Source organism: Haliaeetus albicilla, chromosome 18 (assembly GCF_947461875.1).
Source record: "Haliaeetus albicilla chromosome 18, bHalAlb1.1, whole genome shotgun sequence".
Lineage (NCBI taxonomy): Eukaryota > Metazoa > Chordata > Aves > Accipitriformes > Accipitridae > Haliaeetus > Haliaeetus albicilla.
In genome coordinates, this window is record NC_091500.1 from 4045805 (window position 1) to 4063861 (window position 18057).

The window sequence follows — 18057 nt, forward strand, 5'->3', positions numbered from 1 at the left end:
TTTTGCTTTTCCAGATTTCTTTTTTTTTCACTAAGATTTTTAAATAATGATCAGTACAGTACAAAGCTTAAAATATTGTCAATGTTTTCAACAATACAAAGTCAGCAGATAGGAGCTGGGAAGGGAATGGTTAATATATAACACTCATACCCTTCCCTGTTTCCCAGGGAAAAAAATACAAACTCTTTTGTACTTCTGTTTAGTAACAAACAGTGCTTAAAAATAACCTTGTCAGTAAAAGATGTAAATTGCAAGGCACATGAGGAACCCGTCCTTGCCTTGTTACACAAATCATTAGGCATAAATACAAGTTTAAGGCACCTCTCTCCATCCTCCCCTTCTGCTCCATACACCAAGCAAATCCTGTCAGTGGGTAGCAGCTGTTAAGAGCAACCACGGACCGGCAGACAGTGAAGAGGCTGCCTTTGAGCCTCAGGTTCCTTCAGGATGAATCCCAAAAAGGAACAGCATAAGGCACGTTGGGATGAATTCTCAGGAGTTGTCCTGTACAGATCCAGGTTGCATGATCTGCAAAAATACTATCTCAGGACCAGAGATTCTTGGGGAAGAGGGTTAGGACCTCGGTCCCTTCAGGATCTTGGATGTGCTCAACCTTTGGTGGTCAGCTCTTCACCAAACCCTGCCACTGGTACACCCCTCGCAGCCGTGCCTCCTTAGAGGAACGCCAGGATGGAAGGAGGCGTGCTCCAAGCAGTGAGCCCAAGGAGAAGGCCCTGAGAGGCTCTCAGACAAGCTGAGCACTTATCACAGCAGCACTTTTACTCTCTCTGGACCCAGCCCTGGTCTCCCCTAGATCAACGGCAGGGCTTTTGGGAGGGCATTGGCAGTCACTTTCCAGTCCCAGCCCAGCTGAGGTGCAGCAGACTGCACGGCATGTGGAGTCTGCCCAGGTAGGCAGCCAGGTGCATAAGGCACAAGGATGAAGTCCGGGATGAGGGAAAGAAATCAGGGGGTTGGAGGAAGAGGAGGAGGATGGAGACAGGGATGAAGGAAGCTCCAGTGTTGGTGAGCCCCTTGTGACACAAGGGTGCATCCTCACAGTAGCAGCAATCGGTACTGAAATTCCCTGCTAAATCAACCCATCATCGTAACCAGGAGGTCATCTCCAGGTCTTGAGTGCAGGGCCACACGGGGACGTGAGTGGCTTCACCTGAGGGATAACATAAGAATATGTAAAAAACACCACCGCTGTCACACAATTGCTCCAGAAGAAGTTTCACTTCTGCCGAACCAGGGAGGAGATGACGTATGACCAGAAATACCTCAGGAGAGCCATGTGGGCACCTCCCCTCCCTGTCCCTGAACTGGATGGCATTACTGTACTCGTCCTCTTTTGACAAGGGCAGGACCTGTCATCCATTTTCAAACCCCTAGAGACGGAAACGCCTGGGTGATCCCTTCCTTTGGTACCAGTATAACGCTAGGTAGCAGCAGAGCAGGGTTTGCTATTAGCAGCGATGCCCACTCCCTCTGTTTTAGCCCAGAAAGGAGCTCTGGACCAGCCTGGTTTACTCCCCTTCCTGCACAGGAGCCCACTGATACCATCCAGCCAGATCCACACCCAGTGGCTCATTCTGCTTTACCTACCACAAAAGCAAGGCAAATTAGGCTGTTGAAAAAAAGCACTGCTCCCACTGGAAGTCTTTCCACAAACTGGGAGGAGACCCACAAACAAAGCCAGGGAGACCATGGAGGGAGCAGTCCATCAGTGCAACTAAGCTAGTTGAGAAACCAGCTGCTGTGCTGGAGGAACTGCTGCTGGCCTCTGCTCTGGCCCTTCCCTGCAGGCAGCAGTGTTGTCCAAGTGAGCTGGCTGAAAGTTAAAACCAGCAGAAAATTACTGACATTTTTTCAGTAGGATTGGTTTTCTGCTAGTCCATCTCCTGGCACCAGCTCGCTTTGTGGTGAGATGAGCTTCTGTGCACGAGAAGTGGTATGAAGAGGTGTAAGTGGGACCATCCCCACTTGCCACTCCCCTGAGGCAAATTTGCTGTTAGGTCAGCGTGGCTGTACTGTCAAAATACACCGTAGGAAATGAAGTAATTAATTTCTAAGCTGGAGTGGATGTAAACCAGGAGGCCTAGAGTGATGAGAAAGGGTGGACTAGATGACCTCCTGAAGGCTCCCCTATGATTTCTTCTCCTGTACTCAAAACTTACTTCCCTCGCCCTTTGTATTTAATTTGTCAATAGGGCCAGGAGTTTCACATTTGTCCACAAAACACAGGACACAGCAAAGCACCTATTAATAGATCTGTTTTCAGAGACGCTGTTGTCTGGCCCGCCTTGCTCCTCCAGCAGCACAGCACTGTTTCCTTCAGGCTAATCTTGACCCAACTAGGAGGCTCTGCAGATATAAAAGCCAAAGGCAAAGCCTTTCTGGATAATAGATCATGTGCACACACACATACACAGACACACACAAATCTCAATAGTTAAAAAACGTATCAAGTGCAGAAATCAGTGCTTGTCATGACAAATCATATCTCCAACCCTAAACTCTGCCTGCTCAGAACCAGCAATCACAATTCATTTGCCTGCCCTTGGATTCAGTGAGACAAATCTGTGGCTGGAATAGATCCCATGGCTTCCTTGCTTTCAGCAAAGATTTATACCCCCTAGGAATTTGCCAGGTGTCAAGGCACTTGAGGCTGCAGGTCTTCCACAGTGTATAGCTGGGAGGAGCCGTGCCAGGGTTTCCTATGGAAAGCAAGCAGTGGGTCAAACAGTAGGTGTCTAGGCTGAATGGGACCATATCTCTGCATTGGCTCTGAGCATCCTGTCCTGCAAGTGCTACCAACTTCAGTGCAAGAGTGTGGCTCCATATCTGATATCCCCCCCGAGCAAGCACAGAGGAGACTTATCTAGTGGAGCACACAGTAAACCAACCCTTGGTACACCTTGGACAGGAGCGACCCACGGACATCAAATGTGCCTGACCACTATCTTGGCTACTCCACGCAGGAATCACCAAGTCTCAAGGACAAACCTGTCCCACGGTTGCATAGGACCCTAATGCCGTTACCCTGCTCCTGCCTTTTGCTGTTCTACCTTCATCTAGTGCTGATAAAAACGTGCCAGATTCACAATCCCATTGGTCAGAGAGAAGCAAGCCTGCAGCTTCAAGGTCAGCTTTCCCAGGAGGCCCACCAAGCACTGCTTGGTGTCCTGAAAAGCACCACTAAGAGGGGAATAAAGACTGCTTCACTTTCATACCCTTTTGGCCATGACTGTAGTAGGGCTGTTGGAGGCCCAGAGCCTTTCCCGTATCAGACGGGTCACACCCAAGTTACTCTACACTCCATGGACAGCGTTGGAGGTCAGTCAGACTCCCTAGACAGAATACACAGAGTCAGTCTATGCAGGAATGCATGAACCTGTCACACAAGCAGCCAAAATGATGCAGCCAGTATCAAAAGCATCTCCCCTCCTGGGGCCAGCACCCTGAACGCTGATGGCCTCAGGGGTGCTCAACCTCTGCCACTGTTACTGAGGAAGGCTCAAAACCATCTCCAACCTGACCCTGGCCCAGCTCCTCAAAGGCAACTAAGCACTTAAAATGGAAGTCAGGAGCCTCTGATGACCTGTCTTGTAGGCTACCAAACAGCCATCAGCACTGCCACTACCTTAGGTCAAATTCAGACTGCTGGGAAAGACCGAATCTCCTGTTAGTAATCCTTGGGACAGCCTGACTCCTTGGTTTTCATCAGCAGCTCCACTGCAGATGGTGCAGTCATATAGAAAGAAAAGATGGAGCTGACCTAACGTCTCCACCTGTGCTGGACCTACACCAGTTCACCGGCAGACACAGGGCTCAGGTTCTGACCCAGTTCATCCTAGCAGTCCCCAGGTCAGGCCTAAGTCTCCAAACATGCTTCGCCAAAGCCACCTCAGCAACCTGGCATTGAGATACTTGACAGGGGGACCATAGAGAGAACCTGGCTTAGCCCAGCTGCAGCAGGAAAAGGATTATACCAGCCACTGTGCCACACATGGCCTTGCAGCTGAATCCTAGAAATGTAGACTCCTCCTGAAACCTTGCTACTGCCTTTGATAGTAACAGGTCTCACAGATAGCAGAGATGGCAAAACCCAGGGAGGTCATCACATCCAGCTGTGGTCCTCATGGTGCATTCTCCACTGCGTCGTGAGCCCTGGCAGACCCTTCTACAGTCTCACAGCCTTCAGGCTGCCCTCCCTGACGTTCAGCAAGGTATCACCCACAGGTTTACCGGAATGAACAAGAAACCAGGAAACCTCTGCCTATTCCAGCATCCTTGGTTAAGTGACTTGTTCCGGCTTAAAACACTCCATGTCCCCCTGGATGGCAAAAGGCAGTCCCTGCTGTGAAAATGCATCCAGCATGAAGTCTCCAGCCCTCCACCTGAGTCCAGGGTCCTGGTTAGTCACAGCGTGTTAGGCAAATAAGACAGTTATGTCTCTAACGTGTTATGCCCCTTTTCTTGATTTTCACCACCCCGGTGATGTCATGCCCGTCACGTTCGTGACTCTCAGGAGTCCTTTTTAGCCAGGCTGGCCTTGATCCTGCATCGCAGGATGTAAGCTGTGATGGCACTACAAGCCACCAGGCCAAAAAAAGAGATGCAGGAGAGATAAACGGAGAAAGGCCCGTGTCTCTTCAGGAAAATCTCCTGCCTGTTCTTGTAATCCAAAAGAATGGCCTCCAGCTGCGATAGGGTGCAGATGGCCAGGAAGGTGTGGAAGATCTGGTGGGCATGGCCAACGATATCGCAGGAGCCAGGGAAGTACTTCTCAGGGACTGGGCAGGAGAAGAAATAAGCACTGATAAGGAAAAACAGTATCTGGTACGTGTGGTACCAAGCAGCATCTTCCTCACAGCCCCCCAGGTGACACACAACCACCCGGTGAGCGACAGGACTGATATCCAAGATGAATGCCAGCCCAGCTGGGATCACCTGGCACATCTTCCTCATGATGGGGTAAGGCCGTCGGTACCGATATTTCGCATAGCAGCAGCCGGCACAAGACAGCCAGCCACAGAAAGCAGCTGCCGGCAGGAAGAAAAGCCAGAACTTGTCGTACCAGGCTTGGTCGGAGCTGTAGTAGAAGTGAGCCAGGGCACTACCGTACTGGTAGATGCTGACTCCGACGTAGTCCACAAAGTAGAAGGTGTAGTGGTACAGCTCCGATTTGGACTGCAGTAGGTGGGCCAAGAGGCTGCAGGTCAGGTAGGTGACAGAGGAGAGGACAAAGATGAGCAAAGGCAAGGACCACGCGTCCACGGGTAACTGCTCAGCCTCCACAAACGTCTTGAATCTCAGCAGCACAGCCAGCGCTGCCAGGAGATGAGTCCATACGTTGACCACCTCGTTGTGCTTCTGGAAGAGGCTAAGGAAGTAGTACCGCCAGTCCTGGTCGGTGGGACGGTACCCGGTGTGGATGTAAGGCTCACGGAAGAGCTGCGGCACCTCGCACTCTTTGACCGTGCAAGGCATTTTGGGGAAGCCATCCTCCAGCAGCCTGGGGAGACGGCTGAGATGCTGCCCGCTGAGGGACAGCGTGCTGATCCGCTCCAGGATGGCTGTCATCTCGCTGCGTGCGGCAGCTTTGAGCCTGGCTCTGGGGAACGTCGCCTTCGTGCCCTGCGGGGAGGCGAGAAAGAAGAAAAGTTAACGGTGATTTATCGGGGAGAAGAGCGTGCTGCCATTCCTGGGTGGGATAAGCCATGGCGCTATCGAGATGCTGGCCCTGCTCTTAGGGGAAAGGGGCTTTTCTTGACTCGGCAGACCTAAATTCAGCATGAAGAAGGATGGCACAGCCCTGTCCCTGCAGTTCAGCCTACATCAGATGGGCGCAGCAATGTCACAAGCCTGCCCTTTGTCCTCGCTTCCTCGGGCACCCGGCTCCAAGCATGTTCAGAAGCAGCGAGGAGCTGCCAATAACGGGGTGCAAGAAGCAGTTAGATGTCAAGAAAGCATCTGATGATTGTGGAGGGGATTTTTCACCCCCTTCCCCAGAACAAACTGCTCAGGGACAAAATTAGGGTGTGATTAGTCACCTAAGGGATAACCTGCCTTTCTGCACCTGAGTGAAGAGGGTCCCAACCAAATCATGGAGGTTGCAAATAAACTCGGCTTCCCTGCCACACAACTTGCACATGGCTTGCACACCTGGGGCTGCTGTAGTAAGTACGGCAGAGGGAGAAGGGGAGAAGTCCACAGTGCCAAACCTGCAGCCCTCATCCCTCCATGTTTAAGAAGTAGCAGGACTGGGAGGTGATGGAGAAATGAGAGGGTCTGCATCAGAGCTGGCTGCCGTTTGGGTATAGCACTGAAGCCTTGGGAGCATCCATGGAGCCATGCTGAGGGGCTGTCAGATGAGATGTGCCTGGATGCTCAGAGCAGCCAAACCCCAGTGCTGAACACTCCTCTGCCCGCTCTGCTCCCTGGCAACCTCCAGAGTTGCTAAGCTCTGGCTGGAAAGATTCAGATTCAGGGCACAGCAGGATCCTAATGTCTGGAAACTACCTCACAGCACTGAATTAATTCCTACTATCCTCTGTTTCCCTTCCACCCTACATATTTCTCTTCCCTGCTGGTGTTTATGCCACACAAAATAGAGGAGAACTTATCACACAGATGCCCATGCTTGAACTGAAATTGATGCTGATGGATCCCCACCAGACCCTGCAGGGCTGCGGTTACTACTGTGCAGCCAACACGTACACGTTTGCAGGAGTGGGGCCTAATTCCTAAGCTTATATGCACCCAACCAGAGCTGCAGTGGATGGAGATGGCCAAAAAAAGTAAATGCAAGTAAGTATTTTGCTTGAGTGTGGGAAACAGCATATTTTTCTTCTGTTGCATCAGATACCAGCTGCTGCCAGAAGTGAGACAGAGGAATAGTTTGCGTGGGCACATGATAGGAGACCCATGCTGGGATGATGATAGAGAGGACAGGACAGTGTTAAACACCAGGAGAGAGCGAAAGCAGGGAGGTGGGACCTGTCGAACAGTCCCAGGGCGAGACAGCCCAAAGAGCAAAGTTAGAGCAGGCTCTGAACCAGGTTGCAAATCCCACTTCCTCTCGCAACCCAAAGCCTCTGATAACAGACAAAATATTTTCATGTTGCTTCCGTATTCTAGCAGATGGGGGTTGTCATAATGAAATTGCATTTTCCAGCCCATTCTCTCTCTCTCCCTACGCTTTCGAGGCTTTCTCCCTTAGCACCTCTCAGGGCTGTTTTTTTTTTATCCTTGTTGGCCACAGGGGAATCTGGCTGCTGAGTTCGATGGAGCTGCCTTAGCCACAGAAAGCAAAATGGTCCCTACAAATGGTATTTTAGTTTCACAGATGCATAAGACTGAAGATAGCACCCTTGCTGGGGGGGTTGATGTTGTGCATGTTCGCAAAGACTTTGTTTCTCTCCTAAGGGTCTGCGGGGTCCAGATCTGTGATGGGACACGCAGTTCATTCAGCAGCTTGTGTATCCCTGTGGGGATACATGCCAAAATATAGGGAGGCAAGGCAAATTTTGACTCTGGGGCACTATGAGGGAATGGTGTGAAAAAGAGGCAACACTCCCTCTTCCCAGTTCTAACGTAAAGCCAGTCTATTGTGGCTCCTTGTAGCCGATGAGAAAGGAAGGCTCATTCATCCAACTTACTCAGCTTCAGGATAAGGCAAAACCCAAGCAAAGAGACCATCCCTGGCTATGCAGCACTGTAGTACTCACCCTCTATTGCCCTGTATCTCCTTTGGATGATCTGGCCAGAAATTGGCTGCAGGCTGAGCACACTGGGGTGGGAAAGACAGGGAAATTTTATGGATTTGTCTATACTAAGACAGTGTTTGATTTAGTAGTCTAGATGCACAGACAAGAGCTCCCTTCCCACACCGACTGCATCTCCTTCACTGCAGCACCAAGACAGCATCTGCTGTCTCCAGCTGATGATCTCCAGCCCTTACGCACAGGTTTTGCCCTGTGCAGAGGTGTGAGTACAGACTCTGAAGCGCTTTGTGTGTCCTAAGCTCCTCTGCCCTGTCCGTTCCCCTGCCATAATGTGTTTTACACCTCTTCCAGCATTTGCTGTGATACAACCCAAGCAAGAGGGCTTGGACCCCTGCTCACCATCTCCCAGCTTCCCTTTAACTAAGCATGGTTCGAGAATTTGGGTCCACTACAGGGGGCTCAGTGCTGAATCTTCATCCCAGTTCATCCCAGCAGGATGCTGGAAAACCCTCCAAAAAGGTATTTAGGCACTGATATTGGAGATGGGGATTGCGGTGGCAAGGCACAAGGAGAAAGGGCATGCTGCAGCTCCCCACCTCTTGGAGAACACAGGCTAATGCTAGCATGGACCCCAGGACATCAGGAACTGAAAAACAGCTCAGATACGGCACAGACTGGTCAGGTAAGCTGCACAGGAGCAGGTTCGGAGCGCTCATCTCTTGCAGAGAGGCAGCAATACGCTGAAACCTGCCCGTAAAGAGCAAAGGCAACCAGAAGACTCACGGGAAGACAGCAATCAAGCCTGGGCGTACTGATGCATGCCAATGTGAGGGGCACATTGCCCCTTCCACCGTCCGTGGCCTGCCTGCTTTGCATGCTGACAAGGATACGAGAGAGACAGGCAGCTTCTGTACCAGGCACAGGCTGGCTCCGGCTTGTACGGTGTGTGCTAGCGCCAGGATTTTGCCACGGTCTCTCATCCCGAGAGCTCAGTGTATACAGCGAGCATCGCCTTTGAGCAGAGCTGGGGAGAGGTTAGACGCTGCAGATCTCCCTGACAGCAGCTTCCAGGCAGGCTTTCATAGCTGGAAAATGCCAGTTTTTAACGGGCCGAGGGAGGGTCAGAGATTTTCAAAGTAATAGTCTGAAATCACAAGAAACACATCTGATACTCAGATAAACAGCACGAAATCAGGAACCTTGTAGACTGCTTATTTTAAACCGAACTTGTGACATTAACAAGTGAGAACAAGTTGGCAGTTTCCAGCGATCATGTGATGGACAAAGCGACAAGCAATTAACGTTAGAAAAGAGAGAGAAAGGGAAAAAAGAAAAAAACCCAACCCAGAAACCCAAGGTCAGCACTGGCTGTTTCACTTTCACAGAGCCCCTATTCTTTTCCCTTCACGGGGGCGTAGGAGCGGCTGAAAGCCACATTCATCAGCAGGGCGTCTCGTTGAGATTCTGTCCTCACCCCCCCATCTCCGGGGGATTCAGTTATTTTGGCTGCTCCCAATTAACAGCAACCAAGTATCGTTTGTTCGGGGAGGGAGCTGCAAGGCGAGAAGGAGAGAGTGGATGATGGCCAGGCTGTATCATTACAGCCACAATAAGAACCGCAGCACAGGAGGAGAACGATCCCGTTCCAATTTTTCTCTCCCTTTTGAAGAGAGTAATTGGAAACCCGAGCTTTTCCCAGCTCTTTTGCTTTTTGGTCACAGTCTGATGGAGGGGTTTGAATGAGAAAATTTCCTACAGAGTACAGTTGATTTTCCCACCGGTCTGGCCTCAGCATTAACTGTCTGGGACTGAGGCTGTACCAACGTGATGTATTTGCTCGCACACTCGTATTCAGGCATCAGAGGTTTACACGGCCTTCCAGAAAGGCAGTAATTCCTGGTAAACAAAGAAGAGAGGACCAGGGAACTCAGCTGTGGGGAAGTCTTTAATAAATGCATTGCATTTAAAATAGAAAAAAAGAAAAAGTGGTTGTGGGCAGCGTGAAAATAACAGCAGTGATCGTGCAGCAGTGGGCAACAGACTGGTTTTGAGAGCTGCAGGTGATTCCTGAATTCCTGTCTTCTGGGAGCTGAGTAAAAGTCCCTGGAGGGACTCCAGGTCATTTTGAAGCCTGGGGTTTTATTCTGACCCCTTCCGACATGGGGTTAACTTTGGTGTCACAGCTCCTACAGCACCAGGATGGCAGAGAGCACCTCAGTTTGCCTCTCCAGCGCTGGGGGAGGCTGCACCCAGCTCAGATCCAGCAGATAAGCCCCAACCCAAAGCCTGCTGCCTGCAGGCTGGTCCTCCCTGAGCACAAACATCTCCTCCTATAACTAAACCACTTGCGGAGGGCTTGGGGCAAACTCTGAAAGACCAGCTTGGGAGCACAGTGCCAGCTCCTCCATCCCGTTCTGCCCGGTGTTTTGGAAAGGCTCCACCAGAGATGAGAAACTAAGAGACCATGTACCAGCTCATCGCAGCAATTCCTGCATAGCCTTGGTACTATCTCCTTCCTTCTGCCATACGTTTAGGTGCTAACCTTCCTCCTAACTGCAACGGACACACACAGTGCTCAGAGCCCCTTGCAGGGAGTTATTGGGACTTACATGGGTGCCACAGAGGTCAGAAACTGGAAGAGGTGGCATTTGATGGTTTGTGCCAGGAATGAGCCCTGCCCAAACAAGCAGCAGGGTATGAAGGACTGATTTACACTCCAGCTTCCAAGAAGTGGAAATCCCCACAACCAGAGAGGGGTCAGGTGCTCGGGACTTCTGTAAGTTGGGCTTCCACCTCCCCATCTATTAAATGGGGCTACCAGTCCTCATCTGCCTAATGAGAACTAGATATTGTGCTCTTAATGCACCGCTGTAATGCACCAGGCAGTGCTGGGACTATTGAACAGTGCATTGCACAGAATATTTTATTTCCCTTGACACGCTTACGTACCCAGTTACATCTACATCAGCCCAATGGATGTATTACAAGCAGTCATGCAACATGGATTCTGCATGGGTGAGGATGCTCTGGAAGGTAAAAGGTGATGTGATTTACTGGAGACATTGAAGGGCAAGCCTTAAAATAACCTTATCTGTTAAGAAAAGGGGTCAAAGTAACCTTGTGGAAAATTTCAAATAAAAAAGGCTCAAATTCTGCCTTTCCGTATACACCTATACACACACGCAGAGCGCATAGCTGAAGCAAGGTTTGTCCAAGCATGTATTAATCAGGAAACGAACGACTCGTGATGCTGGGAGATGAGCCATTAAAGCCGGCAGGAGATGGCAGGATCCCCCACAGAAGCCACGGCAGTGTCAGCTCCAGCTCCCCCGCGATTTCTGGCCTGGAAGCAAGCCGGGCCAGCAGCCAGCTCAGCCGTGCTGAGCAGCAAGTGCCTCTTGACATGGGTTCGGCGTTGCCTGCAAGTTGGGACGGGTCCAGGGGATGAGAGCAGCGAAGCCGGTGTGATGAACGCCGTGCTCGGAGCGGACAGAGCAAAACAAAGCTGCTGGCAAATAACCGTGTCCCTGCAGCAAAGCTGGGGGGGAATCCACGGCATCCCACCAAGGAGGGCGAGCCCCCGAGGTCCTGCAGTGTTTTGGGGGGGCAAAGTGAGGCAGTGGAAATCCAAAGTTAGGAAACTGAAGACTTGACGAGGCTGCTGGCTTTACCGCAAGAGTCTAAACCTTGAGCTAAACATCACCGGGTCCTTGGTTCTGAGACCAGCTGGGATGGCTTGGATGCTCCCATGCTGCGACACCGTTGAAATGGGTGCCCACGTGTAAACTGTCTGCCAGGAACAACTCCTGGACCGTGCTAACTCCCAAACCATGCCAGGGAATGGTGTGGGTCACCACAGCACATTTCTGATTTGCTGTGATAAACACAGCTGCAGATTCTTCATGCCTAATGATGGTTAAAACTTGGTGATGCTACTGATAACACAACCAGTACACTCAATGTGTGAAAAAAAGAAACCCATCCGCAGCACCAGGCAGATGCAAAAATGTTACTGTTCATTATTTCTACCCACAGACCCTGGCTGAGAAGTATCTCCTCTAGAAAATCCATCCCTCCCCTATCAAAAATTGCACAAGACCGAGGTAATTTTCCACAGCTTTTCTTCCTGATCTCACTAATCCTTTGCCGTTTGCTCTTTCCAGAGCTGCTCACCACTTTATTTTCCCACACACAACTAACACAGTCCCCAACAGTTTGGGGCTCGATTTCGGGTGGGGGCGAGATCCCTGGGTGGAGCACCCACGCTTACAGGCTTTGAGTACCCCAGTAATCAAACAAGACCAGGACCCAAACCCAATCAATGACCTGCTGCTGTCAGGTTGCTGAAGTGTTTGCACACTCCCGAGCACGATTTTGGTCCGGCCACCCAGGCTGGTCCCTGCCTGCTGTATTCAGTCGTGCAGGGACCACCGATGGAGTGGGACAACTGACCTGTTTCAAATGCCAAAGCTGGAATTGTGCCAGGGAAGTGCCTGGGTTTTTCCCCCTGCAACTGACTGAAAAAGGAGCCCGCTGCATCCTGCTTTTGCCTCCTAAATCTCCTCCCGCGAGGTCCGTGGGATGCGGTATCCCTCCCTTCCATCCCCGAGTAGCTGGGTGCACACCCTGCGAGCACGGCATTTCTGCAGCCAGTTTGCCTACGGAAGAGGTCACTGCCAGGAGCCTTTCCTAAAGCCACAGGGCCAGCACCTGCCGATGGGACAAATCTTTCAGCGCAGACCTCCTGGAGACGGGAACTCCTGCTAGCACGGGGAGACCTCAACGAGCCCGCAAATCCCTCCCTGCTCAGATCTATCTGCTGATGGGACAACCCAGGAACCGTCTGCCCGCAGGCAGAGCAACCAAACCAAACTGGCCCTGCGCTGTTTGGGGATCCGGACCGTTGCCAAAAGATCTCCCAGAGCCTACAGGCTGAGGCTGCTTAGCTTTGCTGTCGTCCACAAAAGCCTCTTCCACAAAAACATTTTTTTTTTAAGGTTGCGGATTTTAGAGCTTCGGTCATTAGACAAAAATGTATATAAATCATGCGCACCGCCGCTGCTGCGGGCAGAGAGCAGGCTGCCAGGGAGAGACTGCAGCTCCGTGCCAACCCCCTGGAGCTGCGAGCTTTCCTCTTCCCTACACTAAAAGTCTTTGTCCCCATCTGGGACCTCCTCCCATTTAACCCCGTGGCCTTTCCCAGCGAGCTTCTAGGTTTGCAATGACAGCTATGAAGCCCCGAGCAAGGGCCAGCAAAGACCAGACGGCAGATTCCCCCCAAACAAGGGATGCGGGCTGTGCTGCAACCGCATGCTTACATCCCTACTCGATCCCAAGGATCCGCTGGGGAATAAAAAAGCAACCGGCAGCAAGCCTCCGCTTGCTTACTGCCTGTGCCTGAAGGATGGAGGATGCAAGATATGGCTGCGTATGTACAGCTGCAGACCAAACACGCAGCCTCCAAGGAGCCTTCCTGGGAATTTATTCCTCGGGAGGAATTTCTTTAGCATAAATGGATACTGCAATCGAAAGGCCACTGGCCTGACCCCAGGAACCGGGGTTATCGCATACACTAGCAGCTAAAAATTAAGCTGGTGCATGACTCAAGACGTGCAAGTAGCTGCAAGTGCACGCACGTGACGGACGATGGCAGCTCCCCTGTCCTCAGCCTCTGCCTGCGCTGCCGGCACGTCGCCCACGCCGGCCATCCCTCCCCGCGTCCCGAGGGACACAACCCTCTCCTGGGCCAGAGGGTCCGGCCGCAGCGTCAGTGGAAATAAATAAAAGCGATGATGCCCAGAGAAAAAAGAAAATCCTGCAGCGAGCAGGGCTGTGAAACCCACACCTTTACCAGCTGAACGGGAGGAAATGTGTAACGGCTTGCGGTTTGGCCCGACGAGCCCGTGGGTTTCTAGGAATTGTTTGCAACACGTATCACCCTCCCGCACCCCGACCCGAAGGGAGGAGCACGGTCTGCCGGTATAATTCACGGCCACCCATCCCCTCCCTGCCCCGGCAGAGAGCAAAACCAGATTTCAGACCCTCTGGACTTCACTCCGGCGCAGCACTGCGTATGGGCTTCATCCTTTTTCATCACCTTTTCACGACTTCCCTCTTTTTCCAACGGCCGCTGCCAGGGCGGCATCACACGCATCCTCATCCTAACCCCTCGCCCGGACCCCCCCCGTGGCTGGGAATCCCCCCGACTAACCCCACCTAAAGCACGCCGGGGCATTTCCCAGCTCCGAAGCGATGACCCCCGCAGCATCCGACAAAAAAACGCACATCTCCATCCCGCGGCGCAGTTAAAAAGCCGTGTGCTCCAGCCAAAGCAGCCTGGGGATGAACCGCTGGAGCTGGACAGTTATTAAACGAGCGTCGGGTGCGGGACCACCGGTCCTGCGTACCCAGTTGATCCCAGCACAGCTACTGGGAGGCTCCGTACCCAACCCAGCTCATGCTGGAGATGAGTCGGTTTGACCCGGAGCAAACGACTGTTAAATGTTTACCCATTTTTGATATATATCTATGTTTTTGTCGATGAAAACCAGAGCGGTTCAAGACTGCCTGCAATTTTTTTTTTTTTCCCCTCCAAAAAAGTGAGACGCTCGTGGCGTTTTCAGGAAAAATCCAGATGGGAAATGGGAGGAATATGACTGTGAATCCCTGAAGCGTCCTGGAGGAGAGAAGCAGGGAACGGCCCTTCGTCGACCCTTCCGAGCCCCGAGCTGGAGCTACGGGCAGGTAGCGGCTCCAAAGCAAACGACGGGAGCCGGTTCTTCACCCAGCTCACGGCTAAACTCTGCCCGTCTCCTTCCCACGGCCTCCAGAACACCCCAGGGGTCAAAATCACGCGAGGAAAATCCCCCCCCGTGGCTGTTAAACACGGAGAAGAATGATGCCCACCTCTCTCCTTCACGAAGCCCTTGAGATACGGGTCACGGGGCCTTGGGGAGGGGGGGGATTTATGGCACGAGTGACTTTGTCCCCACGCACTCCTCCCCTCCTCAACGCCCTTCCCCCGGCCGCAAGACCCATCCCGGCTCCTCGGTTGTGCGTGGGGGCTCGGGGTGACCCTCCCCCCCCCCGCACCTCGCGGTCCACGCGTGTTTTACCCGCCCTGGGGATGGGGTTCCCCGTGTACCCGTCCCCCGCGGGGAAGGATGCTCCTGCCGCGGCGGGGATGCGGAGCGGCGGTGCAAGGGAGCCGCGGTACCCACGCGGGGAACACCGGAGCTCAGGAAAGAGAAACACCCGTACCGGATCCCGCACGGGGACCCTCGGCGGGGTCTCCCCCCCGGGTGTGTGTGTGGGGGGGGGAAAGGAGCTGCCCGCGGGGAGGGGACCGCTGCCTGCTCCCGCCCGCACTCACCGCCCGTCTCCGTCCCCGCCGCCGCCACCGACTCCCGCGGCCGCCGCCGCCCCCGGCAGCGCCGCCGCCCCCGGGCGTCCCCGCGCATGCGCGCCCCGCCCCGGGGTGGCCCCCGCGGCCCGAGCCCAGCCGAACCCAGCCGAGTCCAGCCGAGCCCAGACGACCCGAGCCCAGCCGAGTCCAGCCGACCCGAGCCCAGCCGAGTCGAGCCGAGCCCAGCCGAGTCGAGCCGAGCCCAGCCGAGTCCAGCCGAGCCCAGCCGAGCCCAGCCGAGTCCAGCCGAGCCCAGCCGAGTCCAGCCGAACCCAGCCGAGCCCAGCCCAGGCAACCTGAACTGGAAAAAGCGAGGCTCAAACTGGTGGGCGAGCCCACGCCCCGTCACCCCCGGTGGTGTCTGCGGAGCAGGAGAGCTGGAAAGGGGGAGGAAGACACCGGGAGAGGGATATAAAGTCACCACAGGGCGGTTGGGGTGGGAAGGGACCTCCGGAGGTGAGCTGGGCCACCAGCCCTGCCCAAGCTGGGCCACCCGGAGCCGGTTGCCCGGACGGCTAATGAAGATCTCCAGGGATGGAGAGCACATGGATGGGAGATTCGTGGTTTACAGCTGTGACCATTAGGTGTCAAATAAAAAAATTCCTAGTCCTGAGAGCTGGTTTTATGCTGACCCCAAGCTGACCCGAGTGGAGGTAAAAAAATGAGGGAAAAGGGAGGAAAAATAAAAGTGCTGCTGCTGACTGCCCAGTTCCTGAGCTCCCATGGGGGACAAAACTCCTGATTTTGCTGCTGTGGACATGGAAGCACGGAGGAGAGGATGATTTTCCCCAGGGTTTGCAGCCTAAAGACAGTATGGCCTTGAGCCAGCCACCGGGGCAGCGAGATTTACGCCGTAAAAACAGGACCAAAATCTCTGGGCTCCAGAAAAGAAGCATTTGCACCCAAATGGCCTTTCAGGAGCCGTCTCTGGGCCCTTCAGCTGTGCCTGGGAAATGTCTGGGAGAGGCTTATGTAGCCTGGACCGGACTGTGCCAAAACCACGGCGATTGCTTCAGCTGTAAAGTCACCACGATCCCATGAGCGGGTTAATTTATGAGTACAGAGTACCTGTTTCCCCTCTTCCATCTCCGTGTCAGCTTGTTTATGCGGGTTTTGCTTCTCCACCCTGTCGGGACTGTTCTTTTTTGATGGGTTTACTAGGGAAACAGACGGACTGCTTGTTCTGCAGTGAGAGGATCGCAGGAGAGGCAGCCCAGGAACGGGACATTCCGGCTCAGATAAGATCACTCCAGCCTGGGTGAAGCTTCGGCACATCCCGGCACCCATCTGCCGGCATGCGGGAGAGCCAGCGCTGCCAAAGTGAGGAGGGGAAACCTGCAGGGTGAAGAAGGTGGGCAGGGGACCTCCATTTTTCATGTTATCTCGCTCAAGGATCTGGATGGGATATGATCAGCAGCTCCCCTCCCCCTCAGTGACATCTTGCACTCATTTGACACCTCTCTAAGACATCTCCCCCTGTAAGACCCATAATACCACTTCGTCATCCTCCTCCAGTCCTTCAACTGGGAGGTGATTCTCCCCCTCTACTCCATTCTCATGAGTTCTGACCTGGAGTTCTCTGTTCAGCTCTGGGGCCCCCAACATAAGAAGGACTTGGACCTGCTCAAGAGGGTCCTGAGGAGGCCACGGAGAAGATCGGGGGGCTGGAGCACCTCCCCTGTGTGGACAGGCTGAGAGAATTGGGGTTGTTCAGCCTGGAGAAGAGAAGGCTCCAGAAAGACCTTACTGCAGCCTGCCAGTACCTAAAGGGGGCCAACAAGAAAGCCAGAGAAGGACTTTCTACAAGGGCATGTAGTGATAGGACAAGGGGTAATGGCTTTAAACAGAAAGAGGGTGGATTTAGATCAGATATAAGGAGGAAGCTCTTCACTGTGAGGGTGGTGAGGCGCCGGAACAGGTTGCCCAGAGAAGTTGCAGATGCCCCATCCCTGGCAGTGTTCAAGGCCAGGTTGGATGGGGCTTTGAGCAACCTGGTCTAGTGGAAGGTGTCCCTGCCCGTGGGAGGGGGGCTGGACTTAGATGGTCTTTAAGGTCCCTTCCAACCCAAACCATACTATGATTATATGAAATCTCCAGGGATGCTCCGTGGCTGTGAGATGGAGGTCATGGCATGGCTTTTCCTCTTCCACCCATCTTTCCATTATTGCTCACGTGGGAGAAGTGGGAACACTCGGCTGAGTGCTGGCGATGGCCACGGCAAGGCTGGAGATGAGGTGGGAAGAAAAATACAACCCAAGCAGAAGGGCTTGGTGGGGTGGGACATCCCTGGTGCAACATGCACATTGCAACGCTGCTGGGTTGACTGCCCTTCTTTTCTGCCCTGATGAAGGCTTTTTCTCCCATTTATGTTCATGGCACACCCCGGGGCAGACTTGAGAAAGGCAAAGGGCAGCTCCGTGTGGGATAACTGCTCTCCTGGGTGGGTGCTGACAGCTTGTTTTGCACATCAAGCTTGGTGGATGCTGCACAGTGAGACCGTTTTGATTGCTAACTCCATGACCTGCTCTCAAGTGACCAGTACCTGCCAACCCATGCTTTGTAGTTCATCTCAGACTCATCCTGCTGCACTGCAGTCCCTGTTACTCCCTATCTTTGACATTTTACACCCTGAAATGAATCACCCTGTTCCCTTCAAGGCATAACCCAGGTGTGGTTGTGTTTGCCCAGGAGATCGCTCTCAACAGAGAGTTAAGACTAGGTTGTACCAGGCTGGGCTCGCCCTACCCTTCACAATCATCTGATACGATCCAGGCAGGCTTTGTGCCCTCAAACATATCCTGCATACCGTAATTCCCCACCCAAATATACATCATAGAATCACAGAATCACAGAATCATAGAATGGTTTGTGTTGCAAGGGTCATTTGAAGGTCATCTAGTCCAACCCCACTGCCATGAG

At 53.1% G+C, this 18057-nt stretch overlaps 2 protein-coding genes across 2 annotated transcripts in view; one reads left to right on the forward strand and one right to left on the reverse strand.

Moving 5' to 3' along the window:
- PAQR8 (progestin and adipoQ receptor family member 8) lies at positions 1 to 15413 on the reverse strand. The gene is made up of 2 exons (XM_069805583.1): positions 15106 to 15413; positions 1 to 5643 (listed from the first exon to the last, which is right to left on the reverse strand). Exon 2 carries the CDS (start codon positions 5587 to 5589, stop codon positions 4531 to 4533), a length of 1059 nt encoding a protein of 352 aa, XP_069661684.1. The 5' UTR covers positions 5590 to 5643; positions 15106 to 15413; the 3' UTR covers positions 1 to 4530.
- Positions 15296 to 18057, forward strand: part of MCM3 (minichromosome maintenance complex component 3) — a 17853-nt gene continuing 15091 nt past the window's right edge. Inside the window, exon 1 of the mRNA XM_069805581.1 lies at positions 15296 to 16489. The gene's annotated coding sequence lies outside the window, so the exon portion shown is untranslated. The remainder of the gene's footprint in view (positions 16490 to 18057) is intronic.